The 23,037-nt window shown below is 41.8% G+C and overlaps 2 protein-coding genes across 4 annotated transcripts in view; one reads left to right on the top strand and one right to left on the bottom strand.

Moving 5' to 3' along the window:
- The window catches only part of LOC138764464 (semaphorin-4B-like), a 124,032-nt gene that overhangs the window by 22,227 nt on the left and 78,768 nt on the right, over positions 1 to 23,037 (top strand). The gene's annotated exons all lie outside the window — the stretch shown is intronic.
- Positions 1 to 23,037, bottom strand: part of LOC138765429 (semaphorin-7A-like) — a 46,076-nt gene that overhangs the window by 15,182 nt on the left and 7,857 nt on the right. The window contains exons 9-14 of the mRNA XM_069942470.1: positions 22,382 to 22,489; positions 8,874 to 9,013; positions 8,119 to 8,300; positions 5,794 to 5,905; positions 5,322 to 5,501; positions 4,240 to 4,429 (exon numbers count right to left, since the gene is read on the bottom strand). Coding sequence (XP_069798571.1) covers positions 4,240 to 4,429; positions 5,322 to 5,501; positions 5,794 to 5,905; positions 8,119 to 8,300; positions 8,874 to 9,013; positions 22,382 to 22,489 — 912 coding nt within the window. The remainder of the gene's footprint in view (positions 1 to 4,239; positions 4,430 to 5,321; positions 5,502 to 5,793; positions 5,906 to 8,118; positions 8,301 to 8,873; positions 9,014 to 22,381; positions 22,490 to 23,037) is intronic.

Below are 23,037 nucleotides of genomic sequence, written 5' to 3' on the forward strand. Positions count from 1 at the left end.
CCAAGTCCCTTTGCACCTCCATATTTTGATATGGAGTACTCTGGGTTTTTTAAAATTCCTTTTACCAAAGTGTGTGACAGATTTACTGGTCTTTCCAACATTGTATTTCATTTGCTCATTCTCCTAATCTATCTACACAGCCTCTTCATTTCCTCCTCACTACCTGCCCCTCCACCTGTCTTTGTGTCATCCGCAAACTTTATCCACAAAGCCATTTATTCCACAATCCAAATCATCAACATGCAATGTTTTTTTTTAAAAAAAGTGGCCCCAACACCGACCCCTGTGGTACACCACTGGTAACCGATAGCCAGCCAGAATAGGATCCCTTTCTTCCCACTCTGCTTCCTGCTGATCAGCCAATGCTCTACTCATGCCAGTATCTTTCCTCTCATCTTGTGAAGCAGCCTCGTATGCAGCACCTTAGTAAAGGCCTTTTGAAAGCCTAAATGTACAACATCCACTACATCTCCTGCTTGTAGTTTCCTCAAAAATTGCAGGAGGTTTGTCAGACAAGATTTTCCCTTAAGGAAACCTCGCTAACTTCGGCCTACCTTGTCATGCACCTCCAGGTACTCTGTAACCTCATCCTTGGCATTCGACTCCAACAACTTTCCAAACACTGATGTCAGGCTAACAGGTTTTTAATTCCCTTGCTGCTGCCTCCCTCCCCTTTTAAATGGCAGAGTGACCTTATGCAATTTTCCATACTGGAATGTAATGATTCTTGGAAGATCATCATTAATGCCTCCACAATCTTGATAACTCCTCCCTTCAGCACCCGAGGTGTATTCCATCTGGTTCAGGAGACTTATCTACCCTTAGACCTTTCAGTTTCCCAAGCACCTTCTCTCTGGTGATTGTGACTGCACTCACTTCTCTTCCCTGCCACCCTTGAAAGTCTGGTATACCGACTGATGCAAAATACTCATTCAGTTCCTCTATCTTCCCACTAACTGTTGTTTCCTTTCTTTTCCTTTTACTTTGGGTTTCACTTCTCTTGACGGCCACAGTTGTGCCATTTTTCCATTCAAATATTTATTTTTTGAAACATACCTGTCCTGCACTTTCTTTATTTCTTGCTGAAACTCCAGCGCTCAACTGTCTCCCTGCCAGTGGGCATTTCCAATTAACTTTTGCCAGTTCCTCTTTCATACCTCTCCTGTCCCCTTTATTACACTGGTATTCAGACATCTGCTTTTAGTTTCTCCCTCTTAAATTGCAGGGTGAATTCTGTCATATGATCTCAGCTCACCTTCAGCTCCCTTTATCAACTCCGGTTCATTACGCAATACCCATTCCAGAATGTCCTGGTTGGCTCAGGCTGTTCTGTCCCCATATCCCCAGCTTCTCCTTTCCGCAGATCTATTGGTACAGGGTTTGAATGTCTGAGTCTCCACAGCCTTAAAGAACACAAGAAATAGGAGCAGGAGCCTGCCATCCTGCCCGTCGAGCCTGCTCCGCCATTCAATGTGATCATGGCTCATCTGATGATGGGCTCATCTCCAGCTACCTGCCTTTCTTTCCCCCCCCCACCCCCCCGATATCCCTTAATTCCCCAACTTTGTAAAAATCATAAACATAATTACTGAGATTTCCTCCACTGCTTCAATGGGCAGCTAATTCCACACATTCTCTACCTTCTGGGAAAAGCAGTTCCTCCTCATCTCCATCCTAAACGACTACCCTGAATCTGGAGGCAATTTTCCCTCGTTCTGGCCTCCCTCACCAATGGAAACAACTTGCCAATCTCTTTCTTATCTATTCCTTTCATAATTTTATGTTTCTATAAGATTCTCTCTCATTTTTCTGAATTCCATTCAGTACAGCACCAGATGATTCAATCTCTCCTCATAGGCTAACCCCTCATCTGTGGAATCAACCTGGTGAACGTCCTCTGTACCGCCCTCAAAGCCAGTACATCCTTCCTCAAGTAAGGAGACCAGAATTGTATGCAGTACTCTAGCTGCAGCCTCACCAGTTCCCTGTACAGTTGCAACATAAACTCCCTTTTCCTAAAAGCAATCCCTCCAGCAATGGAGGACAACATACCATTTGCCTTCCTGATAGCCCACTGTACCTGCAAATTAACCTTTTGCGATTCATGCACCGGCACCCCCAATTCCTTCTGCACAGCAGTACACTGCAATTGATTGCCTTTAAGTCATAATCTGATCTTCCATTTTTTCCTCTATAGTGATTAACCTCACATTTACAAATATTATATTCTATTTGCCAGACACTTGCCCACTAACCTAACCTATCTATATCTCTCTACAGACTCTCTAAATCCTTTGTGCAATTTGCTTTCCCCTCAGAGTTCCAAAGATCTCTTTCCTACTTTGTCTTCTCATTATTGGACTGTGACACTGAATCTAGACCCTGTCAATCACTGGAAAGTCTTTCTCTTTTCTCTAAATCCTGAAGTGAAGGCCTTGGCTCCTCAGTCTTGCCTCAAGTAACAGACCTGGCAATCCTAGAATTTTCACTGTACTTTCTCTCTGGAGCAAGTACATCCTTTACTGAGTAGGGAGATCACAATGCCCCAGATGATGCTGAAATGTTGTAGGGGGGGTGGGTGTCAAGGTTTAGGAGGGACTTGAGAGGTAATTGTTTTACTCTACAAATCTCTTGGGAGTATTGTGTTCATTTCTGGTCACCTCATTATAGGAAGGATGTGGAAGCTAAGGAGAAAGTGTAGAGATTTATCAGGATGTGGCTTGGATTGTAAAATATACTTTGAGGCAAAGTTAGCATAGCTAGGGCTTTTCTCTTTGAAGGGTGGAAGGATGAGAGGTGACTTCATAGAGGTCTACAAGATTCTAAGAGGCGGACAGCCAGCACCTTTTTCTCAGGGCAGGAGTAGCAAACACCAGAGGAGATCTGTACAAATTGAAGGGAGGAAAGTTTAGGGGAGACGTCGGGGTAAGTTTTGTTTTTGCAGAGTGAGTTGTTGGTGCATGGAATGCATTGCCAGGGTGGTGGTGGAGGCTGGGACAATAGGAGCATTTAAAAGACTATTAGACGGGCACATGTCTGAAAGAAAAATAGAGGGCTATGAGGTAGGAAATATTTAGTTTGCTTTATTTTGGTAGGAATATATAGTTTGGAAAAATCATCCAGGACCAAAAGGGCTTGTCTTGATGTTCTTGGAGGGTGTTCCCTAGCTCCAATGAGCTGCCATACCAAACGAGAATCAGGCACAATAACAACGTTCAAACGATATGTGGACAGATTTACAAATAGGAGGTCCTTGGAAGGATTTTGGCCAAATGAGGGCAAATGGGAGTAGCCAGAATGATGCCAATAGTCAACATGGGCAATTTGGGCCAAAGAACTTGTTTTATGTGGTGTAACTCTATGGTCTCGGCAATGCCTTATATAATTGTAGCAAGACATTCCTACTCTTCTACTCAAATCCTCTTGCATACTATTTTCGTTCCCAATTGTTTGACTATTATACACTCATATAATAGTCGCGTATTTTTGGACCAAATTCAGGTCAGATCTGGGGGATTCAACTTTTATGTGGGCGGTAAGTACCTGCGTCATTGAAGGCGACAGGAACCTGGATGACCAGGACTGGGTGGTATGTCTGGGGCGTCGGGAGCATGGATGGGTGGTTGGCTGAGTGAGGATCCACGGTCAGGCGCTGGGAGCTCGGACGGGAGGGTGGCCGTGGCAAAGTTTCGTGGTCGGGTTGTCGGGTCCTTGGATGGGCAGACATTTAGGGCGTCAGAGTCTTGGAATGGGCGGCCAAGGCAAGGGTTTGTGGTTGGGGCACCTGGTTCTCGGATGGGTGGGCGTTCAGGGTCAAAATTAGGGGGGGGGTTTAACTATTACAAGGGGATTGGCTATTACAAGAATATATACAGTACCTGTTTGCTTGTGTGAAAAGGATACCCTGGTCTCTTTGATGTAAAAAACACTTAACAGTCTCTCAACTTTTTAAGAAGAAATTTTGAGAGACTGGTAGTGCGGAATGGTTGGTGCAACAGTGTTACAGCGCCAGCGATAGGGACCGGAGTTCAAATCCCTCACTGTCTGTTAGGTGCTTGTATGTTCTCCCTGTGTCTGCGTGGGTTTCCTCCCACCCCCCCAAAAAAACATAGGTAACGGTTGCAATTGAGCAGCACCGATTTAAGTGGCCAGGATCGGCTTGTACCGTGCTCTAAATAATATTTAAATTTAGTCACAAGCCACCAATCTGAAGTGTGCTAATCTGTGACCATATCATACCTGTACCAAGGAATAACACATTGTAGAAATCCTGGTTAGCTCCCTTGACCCTGTCAGCTGCGAGCCTGGTATAGTTGTTATGCTTCATCACATAGATTGGGTGCCTCTTGATTGGATAGATTGGGTCCTCAATTTCTGGGAAGTTTCTGATAGTTGTCAGAACATTTCTTGGTACATTCCCTTTGACGCACTGTGGAAATGAAACCATTTAGCCGTGCTTTTTAATCATCTCTCTGTGCCCAGTTCCCAATTTTAGTCACACTTCATTTCCAGAGAGCCAATGTCTAGCAACCTGTGATGCCTTGTAAAAATGTTGCAGCATTTCAGTCAAAAAATTGAGGAACTTGTGACTACGTAGCTTGTCCAATCCCCTATGTCTGCAAACTCACTGACTGATTTGTGGCCTTCACTCAATATTGTAGCCAACTTCCCATGTTCCAAGTTTGTCTGGAATCTAAAGATCCACCTGTCCCAATGTGCACTGGGCTCACTGCTCCCAGAGCAGAATTCAAAAGATTAAAAATTGAGAGAGAGAGGGTGAGGGGAGAAGAGTGAGAGAGAGAGATATGTGAATTCCACCCCTTTTAGCATCTGAAGAAAATCTCTAATTTTTCTCCATCTCCTCCATTCAGGAAAACAATTTTCACCTCAAGGGGTGCACAGTTAGCATAGCGACCCAGGTTCATATCCGGTGCTGTCTGGAAGGAGTTTGCACTTTCTCCCCACCCTCCAAAAAGTAGGGGATTTATAGGCTCATTGGGGTATTTGGTTGCAAGGGCTCATGGGCCAGAAGGGCCTGTTACTGTGCTGTAAGTCTAAATTTAAAAAACTCCTCAGAATCTATTGACTCAGTGATCACCCTGTTGAACTTCGAAACACCAATGAATAAAGATGCAGTCTCTCAATCGTGCCTCGTTGCAGCCCTCTTGGCTGAATGAACCTTCTCTGCACTGTGTTGACCATATATACTCGTGTAATATTGATCCCATGTAAAGGTCTTCCCCCTCCACCCCTTTTTCTGCGTATTTTCCTTATCTCCCAGGTAAAAGTCAACCCCCACCCCCCTATATTTTGGGTCTGACCTCATGTCCCTCCGTGGTCCCGATGGCCCAACTAAGAACCCAGGCCCCGGCCACCTGCCCATCCCAGCTCCCGACGCCCCAACCGCAGATCCTCACCCCAGGCGCCTGCCCATCCCAGCTCCCGATGCCCTGACCGCGGATCCTTGTCATGGCTGCCCGCCCATCCGAGCTCCAGATGTCCTGAACATGGACTTGCCACCTAGTGCTGGCCATTCGCGCTCCTTACGCCTTGAATGATGGAGGTACTTACTACAGTCAAAAGTTATATCCATGTAAAAGTGGACCCCGGCCCCCATATTTGACCCAAAAAATTGGTCCCTGATACTCCAATATTACACGAGTATAAATGGTATAGCTATTCTTCAACAAGCAGTTGTCATCAACGTCTCCATGATTGCACCAAGACTTCTACACTTTAGTCCTCCAGCTCATTGCAAAAAATGCACAAACTTGTTAGAAAACACTGCCTTACCATTCCTGGCCAATGGCCACCCGCCAGGTTACCAGTAAAACCCTTCAGTCTTGAGTTTCGGAATGTCCACTCGATGTCCGTTTGGGAGTATGCACAGACAGCAGTGGAATTCCTACAGTAAATGCCAGAATGTTAGATATTCAGTTCCCTGACCTCCGACCCCTTCACCAGTGCCACGTTTGTTGTTTGTATTGGGAAGTACGGTGCCCTCCATAATGCTTGCGACAAAGACACTTTTTTTTCCTTTATTTCCACCTATGCTCTTCAGTTTTACATTTGTAATCAATTCTCGTGATTAAAGTGCACATTCCAGATTTTATTCAAGGTTATTTGTATACATTTTGGTTTGATCATGTAGAAATTAGAACACATTTTATACATAGTTACCCCACATCAGGGCCCCATAATATTTGGGACATAGCAATGGTATGTATTTTAACTTAGTCATGTTCAGTACTTTGCATGCAATGATTGCTTGAAGTCTATGATTCATAGACATCTCCAGGAGGTGAGTATCTTCTCTGGTGATGCTCTGCCAGGCCTTGACTGCAGCCATCTTCAGCTCCTACCGGTCTCCTTAAGTTTTCTCTTCAGTATATGGAAAGGATGCTCAAGTGGATTTAGGTTAGGTGACTGTCTTGGCCATTCAAGAATTTTCCAGTTTTTAGCTTCGAAAAACACCTTTGTCACTTTAGCTGTATGTTTTGGATCATTGTCTTGCTGCAGGATTAAGCACCGTCCAATGAGTTTGGAGGCATTTACTTGAACTTGAACAGATTAAGATATTTCTATGCACTTCAGAATTAATTTTTCTACACCCATTATCTGGTTCGGGGACAACAATGGCCCGCCGAGCAAAAAGCCCTGCAAAAGGTAGTGGTAGACACAGCCCGGGACACCGTACTAAAAACCCTTCCCACCATTGAGAACATCTACAGGGACACTGCCAATGGAGAGCAGCAGCAATCATCAAGGATCCGCACCACCCAGCACACGCTCTGTTCTCGATACTACCACCAGAAAAGAGGTACAGGTGCCACAAGACCCACACCAGGTTCAGGAACAGCTGCTACCCTTCCACCATTTGACTCCTCCACAACAAACTCAATCAGGGACATTTAAGGACTCATTGATTTTTTAAAAACTTCTATACTGCACAGTTTGATTACATTTCTTTATTTGTTTACATGTGTGCGTTGAGTCAGGTTTTTCTTTTCACTGCCAATGTGGTCATTCTGCCTCACCTGCAGGACAAAAGAATCTCAGGGTTGTATGTGATGTCATGTATGTACTCTGACAGCCATACATGTCCAGGCCACCCCATCACTATGTTTCACAGATGAAGTGATAAGCTTTGGATCTTGGGCAGTTCCTTGACGCCTTCACACTTTGCTCTGACACAGGTCTCATCTGTCCACAAGACCTTTTTCCAGAATTCTTGGCAAACTGTAATTTGGCCATCCTTTCTGTGGCTAATGAGTGGGTTGGATCTTGCAGTGTAGCCTCTGTATTTCTGTTCATGAAGTTCTCTGCAGACAGTCATCATTGACAGATCCAGACCTGCCTCCTGAAAAGTGTTTCTGATCTGTCAGACATACATTTGTGGATTTTTCTTCATTATGATGAGAATTTTTCTGCTATCAGCAGTGGAGGTTTTCCTTGGAATACCAGTCCCTTTGCAATTCCTGAGCTCACCAGTCCCCTCTTGTTGGTAATCCTAAGGTTTGGGCAATGTCTGTTATTGTTTTATACTTTATTTTCAGCCTTATAATAGCTTCTTTGGCTAATTGGCACAACTATGGTCCTCATGTTGAAAAATGGCTACTTTAAACTTCAAATGTGATATAAAACTTAGAAGCAAGCCTAGCTTTCTTATACCAGCATCACTGAAGCAATTTAACATTACAAAAACCTGTGAAGCCAAATGCCTCAAACATTATGGTGCCATGAAATGAGGGGACTATGTATAAAAAATACTGGTCAAACCAAAATAACCTTGAGTAAAATCTGGATTGAGCATTTTAATCACAAGTAAATTGTTTGATTACAGATTTAATTCTGTGGAGCACCGGGGAAGATAAAGGAGCAAAAGTGTCTTTGTCCCAAACATTAAGGAGGGCACCGTAAATCCTCCCCCTCCCCCCTCTTTGTCTCACCCAGCACTGCGGCCCATGAAGGCACCTCACCTGCAGCTTGTGACGGTGTAACCAGGGAATGGGGATCACCAAGAGGGATGGCACAGATTTTGATGGACTGATTGGATGATAAATCACAAAACATGGAATGGGGCCCCCAGCATCCAACTGCCAGAGAACTTCCACTCACCACAGGCTGGAGAAGACTCCGTACACCACAGTGTTCCTCAGATCATCCTTGTCAAAGAGGACAAAGGCATCTTCTATCTTGTTGAAAAGCCTCGATTCAGCTGGGAAGCCACAGATCAGCCGGGCCTTCAAGAATGTAGAGAATGAGTTTTGGGCAGCAGCCTTTGATCCACCTTCATCTCCCTGAGAAAGCAGTTTAAAAAAAAAATTTAAATGTTGGAGAAACTCAGCATGTCAAACAGAGTTGTTTATAAAGCATAAATAAAGATACATAGTCAAGGTTTTGGGCCTGAGCTCTTCATCGTGGTATGACTAAAATGTAGAAAAATGGTGAAGGGGAAGGGCGGGGTGGGGGGAGCACAGGCCCACAGGCATGAGGTAGTGGGTGAATAAGGGAGAGAGGGCAGAGCAGCAATAGGGAGAGAAGAGATGGCTCTGTGAATGGAGAGGGGAGGTGGATGAAAGGAGACCGAGGGATAGGGAAGAGAGGGAAAGGGGAAGTGGTCTCATAGAAATTGTTAATGCCATATCCAGTTGGCGAGTGCCCAGGCATCATATTCAGTGTTGTTCCTCCAATATCTGGGTGGCCTCAGTTTGGCCGTGCATGAGGCCAGGGACAGACATGTCAGTGTGGGAGTGGGAAGCAGAATTGAAACAGTTGGCCACTGGAAGATCCCAGTCATTGATGCAGGCAGAGCGAAGGTGCCCGGCAAAGCGATCTCCCCTGTCTGCGTCCAGTGGTGGAGTTCATCTTACCTTACAGACACGACCAATGTAGGCCTTGTAGGGTTCACCATCTAACGCAGTACTGTCATTCGTCTCCCTGAAGAAAAAGTAAATCTCATCCTTGTTGCTGTCTTTCAGTTGAATCCAAGCTGATCCCACAAACGTTGGGTCTAACATTAAAATAAAAATGCAGTGTTGAGACTAGTGACCCAAAACACTGAGATGCTGGAGGAACTCAGCCAGTCTCGCAACGCTCAGTGGAGGGAATTGTTGTGTATGCACTCACACAATTAAGACTCGGAGATGGGATGCTTTCTCATCCTTTACTTCTATTAGATTAACATGGCTACTGTCACACAGGGTGACATCATGACGTGGGTGTCCTGATGTCCTTCGGAGGGTGGGCTTATACCCAACACTTCCCCCACCCACTGTACAATAAATGCTGACTGGGCCCCTTTGAACTAATAAGATTACATCAGGTCCAGGACTACAAGTGAGAATTAGAATACACCTCATGAGTAATTATAATTATAAAAGGGAAAGTATTTAATAATAATCAGGGCACACAGTCATTAAAGCATTCAGATGGTCTTCTTTCTCTTTTGGACCGCCTTAGTGTGGTTTGCTGTGGCGGTCTTTACTCGGTAGTCAGGCAGGAGGTCGAGTCGGTGGCGTCTGTCCACCTTCGCTGCTCTCCTGGCTGCGTGTCTCAGTCACTGAACTCCTCAGCTCTGTGACCGTCTCTGCCCCCACCCCCCCACCCACTCAGACTGAGGAGTGGGGATGGTCAGAGCAGGCCACGGCAGGTCTGGTTCCACCCCCTCCAGTTCATGAGGCAGTTCATGGCCCTCAGTGTTAGTCAATGCTCATAATTGGTGAATGTGTCGCTTCCACAATCTGTCCCCCACTAGAACAGAGTATGAGTAGGGCCTCAATTTTTGTAAGATTACTCCTATCACCCATGGGTCTTTATATTGTCTATGATCTTGTACCAGAACTCTCTCACCCACTTTCAATGCTCTAGATGAGGTTTGTGGCGATGCTGTTTTTTTTTTGCAATCGGACACCCAGATCTGGATGAACTGTGGACAGCCTGGTCCGCAGTTTGCGGCCAAACATTAGTTCTGCTGGGGTGCGTTTTGTGGAAGAATGCGGTGTGTTTCTGTACCCCAATGGGAAATCTGTGATTTTGTGTGTACAGGAGGCATTTTGAAGTTTCATGGTTTTCATTGCTTCTTTGAACGTTTGTACAAAACATTCTGGCTCCCCATTAGTACTTGGGTGATAGGGTGTGGACAAAATATGTCTGATATTGTTGTCGTGCATACATTTAAAAAAATGTTCTGATATAAATTGAGGCCCATTGTCCGTAACTAATTCATGAGGCAATCCGTAAGTGGCAAAGATAGCTCACAGACAGTCAATCGTGGAATCTGCTTTGGTGTTTTTCAGCTGAACTGTGCATCCACAGCTATTAGGGAAGTCTGACCCATGAATAGTCCAGTGAAGTCAACATGAATCCAATGCCATGGTTTGGATGGCCATTTCCATGGGTTAGCTCGGATTGTGGCATTTTTTGGTGCATTGACTGACATACTTTTCATTCTCTTACTGATTTTTCAATGTCTCTGTCTGTGGAGGGCCACCAGACATGCATCGGGGCCAGTGACTTAATTCGTACCATTCCTCAACAGTTGTGGTGCAGTTCTGGTAACGTGGTAGTTTGCAATTGGCTGAAATAATTGTACGAGTACGCCATAGTAAACATCCTTCTTCGACTGATAGTTCATGCCGGCGTGTGTGGCAAGGTTTTAGATTTTCTGGGATGACTTCAGATTCGGACCACCCATTAAGGAAGTATAGGATCTTGCTTAATGTTGCCTCTTTTCAGGTTTCCTTTGCGATCATCTGGGCTGTAATGGGCAGTTGTTGTTGTTCTTGGTTGATGGCAGCTGCCTCTGTTGTCCATTAATAATTTCATCTTGTTGTTCTGTCTTGGGTAACAGCATGTGTAATAAGGCATCTGCATGGCTGTTGAGTGTTCCTGGTTTGTTTCATATCATAAGTATACGCTGCTAGTAGCATGGCCTATCTTTGAATTCTGGCTGCAGCTAATACCTTTGTGTGGCCCCAGGATTAAACTAAAAGGCTTGTTGTCTGTGATAGGGCAAATTTTCTTCCGTAAAGATATTGGTGGAATTTTTTTTTTTACACCTTCCTTCTTTTTCTAGTTGGGCGTAATTGCGTTTGCTCGTGGTTAACGTTCACGAAGTAAACTACTGGTTGCTCACTTTTTTCTGTGATTTGGGATAGTACCACTCCTCGTTCCACTGGTGAAGCATCCATGGCTGGTGCACCTTCTTTATTAGGGTCGTAGTGGATCAGCACCTTATTTGTTGATGTTAGTATTTCCTTGAGTTGATCAACTGTGTTCTTAGTTTCTGTGTTCCAACACCATGTTTGATCTTTCTTGAATAATTGGTTCAGTGAGCTGAATAATGTAGACATATTAGGGATATGTTTTCAGTAGTGATTAACAAGTCCGAGGAAGGACTTTAATTCTGATTTGTTGGTTGGGTACGGGGCCTTGCGAACGGCTTCTGTTCCTGCTGGATTCATTCGCACCTGCTTGTTGTCGATTGTAAACCCAAGATATGTTATTGAGGGGCGTATGAAGACACATTTGATCTTGTGTTTTTTTTAAATTTTTTATTTTTCACACTATACACCACATTGATCAAGATACATACATTATTCTTTTCAAATATATACAGTGTCGTTTTCTCCCCCCCTTACCATCCCACCCTCCCTACCTCCCCTCCCATTCATTTAAAGTACAGAATCTAAGATACATTAAACCTGTCAAACAATGTTGTCACTCAATAAAAATAAACAAGAAATTCCACTGAGTCAATTCTTTTCATTTCCTTCTCCTTCTATCATTTTAGGTGGAAGATGTCCCCGGTAGGTTTTCTCTATTGTGTTTCATGTATGGCTCCCATATTTGTTCAAATATTGTAATATTATTTCTTAAATTATATGTTATTTTTTTCTAATGGAATACATTTATTCATTTCTATATACCATTGTTGTATTCTCAAGTTATCTCCTAATTTCCAGGCTGACATAATACATTTTTTTGCTACGGCTAGGGCTATCCTAACAAATCTTTTTTGTGCACCATCCAAATCAAGTCCAAAATCTTTGTTTTTGATGTTACTTAGGAGGAAGATCTCTGGGTTTTTTGGTATATTGCTTTCTGTAATTTTATTTAATATCTGGTTTAGATCTTCCCAAAATTTTTTCACTTTCTCACACGTCCAGATTGCATGAATTGTTGTTCCCATTTCTTTTTTACAACGAAAACATCTGTCAGATGCTGTTGGGTCCCATTTATTTAACTTTTGAGGTGTAATGTATAGCCTGTGTATCCAGTTATATTGTATCATACGTAACCTCGTGTTTATTGTATTTCTCATAGTTCCAGAGCATAACTTCTCCCATGTTTCCTTCTTTATCTTTATGTTTAAATCTTGTTCCCATTTTTGTTTAGTTTTACCATTTGTTTCCTCATTCTCCTTTTCTTGCAGTTTATAACATATTTGTTATAAATTTTTTGATTGTCATTGTATCTGTAATCACATATTGGTAGTGGGTGAATAAGGGAGAGAGGGCAGAGCAGCAATAAGATTAACGCAAATAAAAGTGAAGCAATGCCAATGAATAATGCGGATTTCTCAAAATTTAAGAAAGAATCACCATTCAGATGGCAAATGCAAGCAATACGATACCTAGGTATACAAATAAATAAAAACCTCGGCCATCTATATAAACTCAATTATTATCCACTAGTAACCTCTGGTAACCTCAGATGCTTCCCAATTTGTCCTTCAAGTAGGATTTCAGTTGGTAGTATGCCAACACTGTATCTTGAGTTATATTATATTTATCCTTCATTTGTTCAAAGGATAGTAATTTATTTCCTGAAAAGCAATTTTCTATTCTTTTGATCCCTTTTTTCTCCCATTCTCTAAAGGAAAGGTTATCTATTGTAAAAGGGATTAGCTGATTTTGCGTCAGTATTAGTTTTGGTAATTGGTAATTTGTTTTATTCCTTTCTACATGAATCTTCTTCCAAATATTGAGCAGATGATGTAATACTGGAGAATTCCTACGTTGTACCAATTTTTCATCCCATTTATATAATATATGTTCAGGTATCTTCTCCCCTATTTTATCTAGTTCTAATCTAGTCCAATCTGGCTTTTCCCTTGTTTGATAAAAATCTGATAGGTATCTTAATTGTGCAGCTCTATAATAATTTTTAAAGTTTGGCAGTTGTAAGCCTCCTTGTTTATACCATTCTGTTAATGTATCTAGTGCTATCCTCGGTTTCCACCCTTTCCATAAAAATTTCCTTATTATTTTCTTTAACTCCTTGAAAAATTTCTCCGTCAAGTGTATTGGCAATGCCTGAAATAGGTATTGTATCCTTGGGAAAATGTTCATTTTAATACAGTTTATCCTTCCTATTAGTGTTAGTGGTAAGTCTTTCCAATGCTCTAAGTTGTCCTGTAATTTTTTCATTAGTGGATAATAATTGAGTTTATATAGATGGCCGAGGTTTTTATTTATTTGTATACCTAGGTATCGTATTGCTTGTATTTGCCATCTGAATGGTGATTCTTTCTTAAATTTAGAGAAATCCGCATTATTCATTGGCATTGCTTCACTTTTATTTGCGTTAATCTTATAACCCGACACTTCTCCATATTCCTTCAATTTCTTATGTAATTCTTTTATTGATATTTCTGGTTCTGTTAAGTATACTATAATGTCATCTGCAAATAAACTGATTTTATATTCCTTGTCTTTTATTTTTATCCTTTTTATTTTATTTTCTGTTCTTATCAATTAAGCTAGTGGTTCTATAGCTAACGTGAACAATAAGGGTGATAGTGGGCATCCCTGCCTTGTTGATCTGCTTAAATTAAATTGCTTTGATATATATCCATTTTCTGCCACTTTTGCCAATGGCCCCTTATATAATGCTTTAATCCAATTAATATACTTCTCTGGTAAACTGAATTTTTGCAATACTTTGAATAAATAATTCCATTCTACTCTGTCGAAGGCCTTCTCTGCATCTAAAGCAACTGCTACTGTTGGCGCTTTACTCCCTTCTACTGCATGAATTAAGTTAATAAATTTACAAATATTGTCTGTTGTGCGTCTTTTTTTAATAAATCCAGTTTGGTCTAGATTTACCATTTTAGGTACATAATCGGCTAATCTGTTTGCTAATAGTTTAGCTATTATCTTATAATCTGTGTTAAGTAATGATATTGGTCTATATGATGCTGGTGCGAGTGGATCTTTCCCTGTCTTTGGTATAACTGTAATTATTGCTGTTTTGCATGAATCTGGTAAGCTTTGTGTTTTGTCAATCTGGTTGATTACTTCCAGGAGGGGAGGAATTAATAAATCTTTAAATGTTTTATAGAATTCTATTGGGAATCCACCCTCTCCTGGTGTTTTATTATTTGGTAGTTTTTTTATTATCTCTTGTATTTCTACTATTTCAAATGGTTCTGTTAATGTATTTTGCTCCTCTCTTTGTAATTTTGGTAGTTCAATTTTAGTTAAAAATTCATCTATTTTGTCTTTCCCTTTGTTTTCAGTTTGGTATAATTGTTCATAGAATTCTCTGAAGTTTTCATGAATCTCCGTTGGATTATATGTGATTTGTTTGTCTTTTTTCCTTGATGCCAATACTATTCTCTTAGTTTGTTCTGTCTTAAGCTGCCATGCTAGAATTTTGTGCGTTTTTTCCCCTAGTTCATAATATTTCTGTTTTGTCTTCATTATGTTCTTCTCCACCTTATATGTTTGTAGTGTTTCATATTTTATTTTTTTATCTGCCAATTCTATTCTTTTAGTTGTGTCTTACTTCATTGATAATTCTTTTTCTATATTTACTATTTCCCTTTCCAACTGCTCTGTCTCCTGATTGTAGTCCTTCTTCATCTTGGTTACATAACTTATTATTTGCCCTCTGATGAACGCTTTCATTGCGTCCCATAGTATAAACTTAGCTTTCACTGATTCCGTATTTATTTCAAAGTACATTTTAATTTGTCTTTCAATTAATTCTCGAAAATCCTGCCTTTTAAGTAGCATGGAGTTTAATCTCCATCTATACATTCTTGGAGGGATGTCCTCTAACTCTATTGTCAATATCAAGGGTGAATGGTCCGATAATATTCTAGCTTTATATTCTGTTTTCCTAACTCTGTCTTGCATACGAGCTGATAACAGGAATAGGTCTATTCTTGAGTATGTTTTATGTCTACCCGAATAATATGAATATTCCTTTTCCTTTGGGTGTTGTTTCCTCCATATATCCAAAAGTTGCATTTCTTGCATCGATTTAATTATAAATTTGGTTACTTTGTTCTTTCTGTTAATTTTTTTCCCAGTTTTATCCATATTTGAATCCAAATTAAGGTTTAAATCCCCTCCTATTAGTATGTTCCCTTGCGTGTCTGCTATCTTCAAAAAAAATATCTTGCATAAATTTTTGATGTTCTTCGTTAGGTGAATATACATTTAGTAAATTCCAAAACTCCAAATATATCTGACATTTTATCATTACATATCTCCCTGCTGGATCTATTATTTCCTCTTCTATTTTAATTGCTACATTTTTACTGATTAATATAGCTACTCCTCTAGCTTTTGAATTATATGACGCTGCTGTTACGTGTCCTACCAAATCTCTCTTTAATTTCTTGTGCTCCATTTCAGTTAAGTGTGTTTCTTGCACGAATGCTATATCAATTTTTTCTTTTTTCAGTAAATTTAATAGTTTCTTCCTTTTGATTTGATTATGTATTCCGTTAATATTTAAAGTCATATAGTTCAACGTAGCCATTTCATACTTTGTTTATCTTCCCTTTCCGTTTCCTCATCATCACCTTTCCTTCTTATCCATTTCTGCTTTCTTGTTTTGAACACTTTATAAGACAACATTTCTAAAACATCAAACATTTCCCTTATTCTCCTATCTAAAATTTCTTTAACCCCATTCTCCCCTCCCCCTCCTTAGTTGCCTTTTATCCCTTGTCGGGCAACCACATCTCCCCTCTCCATTTGAATTTGCGAATTCACTCGCAAGCGTCAACTGATTTTGCAGTGACCGTAACTCCTCCCCACCCAGCCCCCCCCGAAAAAGATTTCAATTTTCATATATAACAAAGGTCACTCTTTTAATTCCCTCTTTATTTCCTCTGTTCCCTTTCATTCCCTTATTAATTCTTATCTATACTCTATATATTTTCCTCTAAATACGGATACACTCATATACACACATATATACATACACCTCTATATATATATATATATATATACCCATATACACACATACATATAGTTCGTGGTCATTTTTACTCTCATTACATGTCTTCATCGCTCTGCTTGTTTTGTAGTTGTTCTGCAAATTTTCGTGCTTCCTCCGGATCCGAGAATAGTCTGTTTTGTTGCCCTGGAATAACTATTTTAAGTACTGCTGGGTGCTTTAACATACATTTATATCGTTTTTGCTGTATTGAACTCCTTCCTCTTCTTCAGGAGCTCAAAACTTATGTCTGGATAGAAAAAAATTTTTTGACCTTTGTATTCCAGTGGCTTTTTGTCTTCTCTTATTTTCTTCATTGCTTTCTCCAATATATTTTCTCTTGTTGTATATCTTAAGAATTTTACTAAAATGGATCTTGGTTTTTGCTGCGGCTGTGGTTTCGGGGCTAGTGTTCTATGTGCCCTCTCTATTTCCATTCTTCCTGTAATTCTGGTCTTCCTAGGACCCTGGGGATCCAATCATTTATAAAGTCTCTCATATTCTTGCCTTCTTCATCTTCCTTAAGGCCCACTATCTTTATATTATTTCTTCTATTATAGTTTTCGATTATATCTATCTTCTAAGCTAACTGCTCTTGTGGCTCTTTAACTTTTTTATTAGATTCTTCTAATTTCTCTTTTAAGTCCTCTACTTCCATTTCTACGATTATTTCTCGTTCTTCCACATTGTCCACTCTTTTTCCTATATCTGATATGACCATCTCTATTTTATTCATTTTTTCTTCTGCACTCTTAATTCTTCTTTTTATTTCATTAAATTCTTTTACTGATTCCATATATTCTTTAAAAAAAAATATCCATTGTCCTGCCTTTCCCTTCTTCTTCCATTTCTCTATGTTCTTCTTCTTCCTCTGGGTTGGCCATCTGTTGTTTCCTTGTTTTCTTTTTGCTCTCTTCTTTCTTGTTCTCGTTGTTTTCAGTGTTCTGTTCCTGTTGCTGTGTTGCAGCTGTCACTCTCAGCTGTGGAGATCGACTCCTCAGCTGTTCCCCCCTCCCGTCAGTGTGTCTTTTTTCATGCGCGGTTGCGCACTTTTACTCGGCTCCGCGAGCCATTTTTGTCGTCCCGAGCTCGGGACTTCCACCGACCTTAGGGAGCGGGCTTCTCTCTCCGCGGCGGGCCTCTTCGGACAGGTAAGGCCTTCACCTTCTTCTTCCTATGTTCTTTCTTCTTCTCTTCTTCCCGTTGCTTTTGACTTTTTTCTCTTCGCTGCCATTTTCTTCTCACCTTTACTTTTACTTTATTTTAATTTTTATTCTTGTACCTTTATTTTTTGTGCGTTTTTTTTCAACTTTTCCGGAGAGGGCTGGAATTCCCTGACTGGCCACTACTCCATCACGTGACTCCTCCAGCACCTTATTTGTTGACGTTAGTATTTCCTTTAGTTGATCAACTGTGTTCTTAGTTTCTGTGTTCCAACACCATGTTTGATCTTTCGTGAATAATTGGTTCAGTGAGCTGAATAATGTAGACATATTAGGGATATGTTTTCAATAGTGATTAACAAGTCCGAGGAAGGACTGTAATTCCGATTTGTTGGTTGGGTACCCTCTTTTCAATCTTCTTCAGCATGATGCTGAAACAAGCCATGAAAGACCTCAACAATGAAGATGTTGTTTACATCCGGTACCGCACGGATGGCATTCTCTTCAATCTGACGCACCTGCAAGCTCACACCAAGACACAACAGCAACTTGGCTGTGAACTACTCTTTGCAGAGGATGCTGCTTTAGTTGCCCATTCAGAGCCAGCTCTTTAGCGCTTGACGTCCTGTTTTGCGGATACTGCCAAAATGTTTGGCCTGGAAGTCAGCCTGAAGAAAACTGAGGTTCTCCATCAACCAGCTCCCCACCATGACTACCAGCCCCCCCACATCTCCATCAGGCACACAAAACTCAAAACGGTTAACCAGTTTACCTATCTTGGCTGCACCATTTCATCGGATGCAAAAATCGACAACGAGATAGACAACAGACTCGTCAAGGCAAATAGCGCCTTTGGAAGACTACACAAAAGAGTCTGGAAAAACAACCAACTGAAAAACCTCACAAAGATTAGCGTATACAGAGCCGTTGTCATACCCACACTCCTGTTCGGCTCCGAATCGTGGGTCCTCTACCGGCATCACCTACGGCTCCTAGAACGCTTCCACCAGCGTTGTCTCCGCTCCATCCTCAACATTCATTGGAGCGACTTCATCTCCAACATCGAAGTACTCGAGATGGCAGAGGCTGACAGCATCGAATCCACGCTACTGAAGATCAAACTGCGCTGGGTAAGTCACGTCTCCAGAATGGAGGACCATCGCCTTCTCAAGATCGTGTTATATGGCGAGCTCTCCACTGGCCACCGAGACAGAGGTGCACCAAAGAAGAGGTACAAGGACTGCCTAAAGAAATCTCTTGGTGCCTGCCACATTGACCACCGCCAGTGGACTGATATCACCTCAAACCGTGCATCTTAGCGCCTCACAGTTCAGCGGGCAGCAACCTCCTTTGAAGAAGACCGCAGAGCCCACCTCACTGACAAAAGGCAAAGGAGGAAAAACCCAACACCCAACCCCAACCAACCAATTTTCCCTTGCAACCGCTGCAACCGTGTCTGCCTGTCCCGCATCGGATTTGTCAGCCACAAACGAGCCTGCAGCTGACGTGGACATTACCCCTCCATAAATCTTCGTCTGCGAAGCCAAGCCAAAGATTAGCCTGTTGTAGTCTGGTTAAAACCTTTTCAAGGTTTTGTAAGTGTTCACTGTCGTTTTGGCTCGTGATGATGACATCATCGAGGTAACACCCAACGAAGAATCCATGTAGTAATTTGGCCCTTGTTGCTTGATAAATCACAGGAGTTGCTGAAACTCCGTAAGGCAGGTGTGTAGGTGAATAGTCCCAGATGGGGACTGATTGTCACATATTCCCTTGCTTTTTTTGTCCAATTCTATCTGTTGATACGCTTGTGACAAATCTAGTTTTGTGAATTTTTGCCCTCCGTTTCGTGCTTGGAACAATTCTTCTGCCTTGGGCATGGGGTGTTTGGGTGTTTTGAGTGATGGCGATTTTGTAATCGCTGCAAATGCAAATTTCAATGTTTGCTTTCCGTACAGGTACGATGGGTGCTGGCCAATCACTGTATTGTATTCATTCTAATATGCCTTCATGTTTTAGTCTGTTTAATTCAGCCTCAATTTTCCCTTTCATTGCAAATGGGACTGTTCTGACTTTGAAGAATTTTGGTTCTGCATATCCTTTAATTGTAGTTTGGCTTGAACACCTTTGATTTTCCCCAATTCTTGTTGGAAAACCACTGCATGGTTGTTGTTGTGTTCTGGCTGGGAGGTGTCTGTGTGGTTTACATTTAGTATTGAACTGATTTCCAGCCAGTATAGGGGAATGTGTTGTAGCCAGTATCTTCCGAAAAGTGCTGCTCGTTCCTGGGTATCTACAATATAGAGGAAGAGTGTTTTTGGTTGCTGCTGTTTGTATTGTACTTGGACCGTACATTTTCCAAACACTTTGATTCTGTCTCCTGTAACAGATCTTAAGAGTTATTTCAATTGTTTTTTTACCGGGAGGCGTGGTAGCAAGCGTTCCTTTACATGTAATGGTATTAGGGCCACCTCTACCCCTGTGTTTAACTCCATCTTCAGGGGTGTCCATTTATTTTAGATGTATAAAGATTGCTGTATTTCCTCCATTTATTCCTCGGATGTGTAATATCTCAGGAGCTGAAATTTCAGGAGCTTGAAGGTCAGCCGTTGGGCTGTTATCATCGTCATTGCTAGGTTCCCCCCCCTCCCCCACTCTGCAATTGTTTTGACTTTAGCAGTCTGCTTATTTGCAGGCTTTAGAAGCGGACATTTAGCTTTGTTTTCCAATGCATGCATTTCTGTTTTGCAATGCTTGCATTTAGAATTTTTGAAGAAACTGTTTTCTGGTTGGTGGTTGTATTTCCCACAACGGAAGCACTGTTGGGGGAAAGACCTCCTGACCAGTAGGTCAGGTTGACCCACATCTAATTTTTTAAAATTGCAGCCCTGTGTGCAATTTGTAATGTAACGTCTTCATCTATTGCTAATAATTTTTGCATTGCTTGGTGATTTGTCAGCCCCACCACTAATCTGTCTCGCAGTGCCTGATTTAGAAATTGCTCAAAATGATAGTGCTCTGCTAGTTTGCGTAATGATGCCAAGTATTTACTCCTGATCCTTGACTCCTTTCATAGATTGTTGCCTTTCTGCCGTAACTGGTGGTTTGGGGCTTAAATGGTTCCTTAGAGCTGTGCATAATTCGTTGAATGTCTTCGTCCCTGGATCCTCCGGGGCCAGCAAAGTCTTAAGGAGGTCGAATGTTTTGCTGCCCATTATACTGAGGAAAAGGGCACGTTTGCAGATTACTGGACCTTCAACAATATTGTGGGCTACCCAGTACTGGCTAAACCATTCTAAGTAGTTATCCCAACTTTCTTCTACTCCGTTGAATTCCTCGAACTGTCCCTCAGCCATTTTGGTGCCCTTTTGCCTTGATCATTTGGAGGGAATTTGTTGGGGTTGTTAGGTAGTTGTTTTCTACCTTCTGTTATGTAGGTGTCATGATGTCCAAGCAGAGGGCGGGCTTATACCCAAAACTAATGATACATTAAAAGAGTGGCAGATTAACTAGGTTGAGCTTTAGTAAGGGTCCCCCTGAAAATGCTCATCAAGTCTCCACTTCATCAGTGTGATGGTGCACTGTGCCAGCACACATTGTCTAATCCAAATGATGGTGCAGCTAAGATATTGTGCTCAGTTCTCTTAAGTGTGTCGCTCCTCATACGGGGAACCTGGGGAACTTCCATTGTCATTTCTAGTGCCTCTAGTTGCAGGATGATTAGTTACATAGAAGATTACAGTACAGGCTCTTTAGCCCATAATATTGTGCCGCCTATGTACTCCCGACTTCACACCCACAACCCCTCTATTTTTCTACTTAGAACATTAGAGCACAGTTCAGGTACTTTGGCCCACGATGTTGCGCTGACCTCTATATACCTGCCAAAAAAAAACCTAAACCCTTCCTACCTTGTAATCCTCTATTTTTCTATCATTCACATGCCTGCCTTAAGAGTCTCTATTGTACCAGCCTCTACCACCACCCTGGCAAGGCATTCCAAGCACCCACAACTCTTTGTGTAAGAAAGAAACTTAACCCCGATGTCTCTCCTAAACTTTCCTCCCTTCACTTTGTATGCATGTCCTCTGGTGTTTGCTATTTCAGCCCTGGGAAAAAGGTGCTGGCTGTCTACCTTAACTATGGCTTTCAGAATCTTGAAGACTAATATTAAGTCACCTCTCATCCTTCTCCACTCCAAAGAGAAAAGCCATAGCTTTGCTATCCTTGCCTCATAAGGCATATTTTCCAATCTGGGCAAAATGCTAGTCAACTCCGCTCCCTCTCCATAGCTTCCTCATCTTTCCTGTAATGAGGTGACCAGAACTGAACACAATATTGTAAGTGTGGTCTCACCAGAGATTTCTTTAGCTCCAACATCATCTCACGACTCCTGTTCTCAATCCCTTGTCTAATGAAGCCCAGCATACTACAGGCCTCCTTAAATATCCTATCAACCCGCATGGCAACCTTGAGAGATGTATGGATTTGGACCCCGAGGTCCCTCTGTCCTTCCACACCATTAATTATGCTACCATTAACCCTGCCCTCTGCCTTCGTTTGCATCATCATTGACCTTCCAAAATGCATCATCTCACACTTATCTGCTACTTTTCCAGCCAACTCTGAATCCTGTCTCATGTCCTGTAGACTTCAGCATTATCCACAACTCCTTCGGCCTTCGAATAATTCGCAAACCTACTGAGCCATCCCTCTACATCTTCATCCAGGTCATTTATAAAAATCACAAAGAGCAGATCCCTGTGGAATTCCACTGACCTCTAGGCAGAATACTTTCCTTCCATCACTACCATCTGCAAGCCAACTCTGAACTCACGTAACCAAGGCTCCATGGACCCCGTGCTCATGACTTACTGAATGAGTCTCTCAAAGGGCACCTTGTCAAATGCCTTACTGAAATCCATATGCACCACATCTACCACCCTACCTTCAGCAATTTCTTGAGCCCCACTTACTCTGAAACCATCTGTCCTCGGTCTTCAGGTGTTTCGCCCTTCCATGACTGCGTTGAATCGAACCACTCTTCTGCTTGGTGCTGCTAATTGCTGAATACAGATCTTCATCTATGGCCAAGAGAAAAATAAGAGGGACTACTAAGTAACTTTGCTGGATCTGTGTGTGTCCAATCAATCATGGAAAGTAATCAGGCCGCAGTGTGGCACTGGGACTTGTATGCTGTATAAGCCGTTGATAGGACGATCCAAAACTCTAAAATTTCACCTTAAAATCTGGGTGGTCCTATACAAAGGGTCTAAAATTCTTACCTTGATGAAGTCGCCACACCACCGCCATCTTCACGCTGGCTCCAAAGCAACCTCACGCCTGCCCCATTAGTTATTTGAAAAGTCTCAATACTCCTCTGCAGAATTCGTCCGCCTGGTCCGACTGCCTTCGACTCTGTATATACAGGCTCTTAACAGCCTGTACAGGAGCCAACAGTGGTTTATTTTAAAATATCCAAATAAAATTTAATCATTTGTTATTAAAATATTGTGACTTGCTTTTAACAGTATCCACTGGGTCCTCACTCAAAAGTAGTATTTTAGGTGGAAATTCTGGGGCATCCTATACAGAATCATCCTATACAGCGGCATATATAGTATGTCAGTAG

This window comes from Narcine bancroftii, chromosome 5, assembly GCF_036971445.1.
Source record: "Narcine bancroftii isolate sNarBan1 chromosome 5, sNarBan1.hap1, whole genome shotgun sequence".
Taxonomy (NCBI): Eukaryota; Metazoa; Chordata; class Chondrichthyes; order Torpediniformes; family Narcinidae; genus Narcine; species Narcine bancroftii.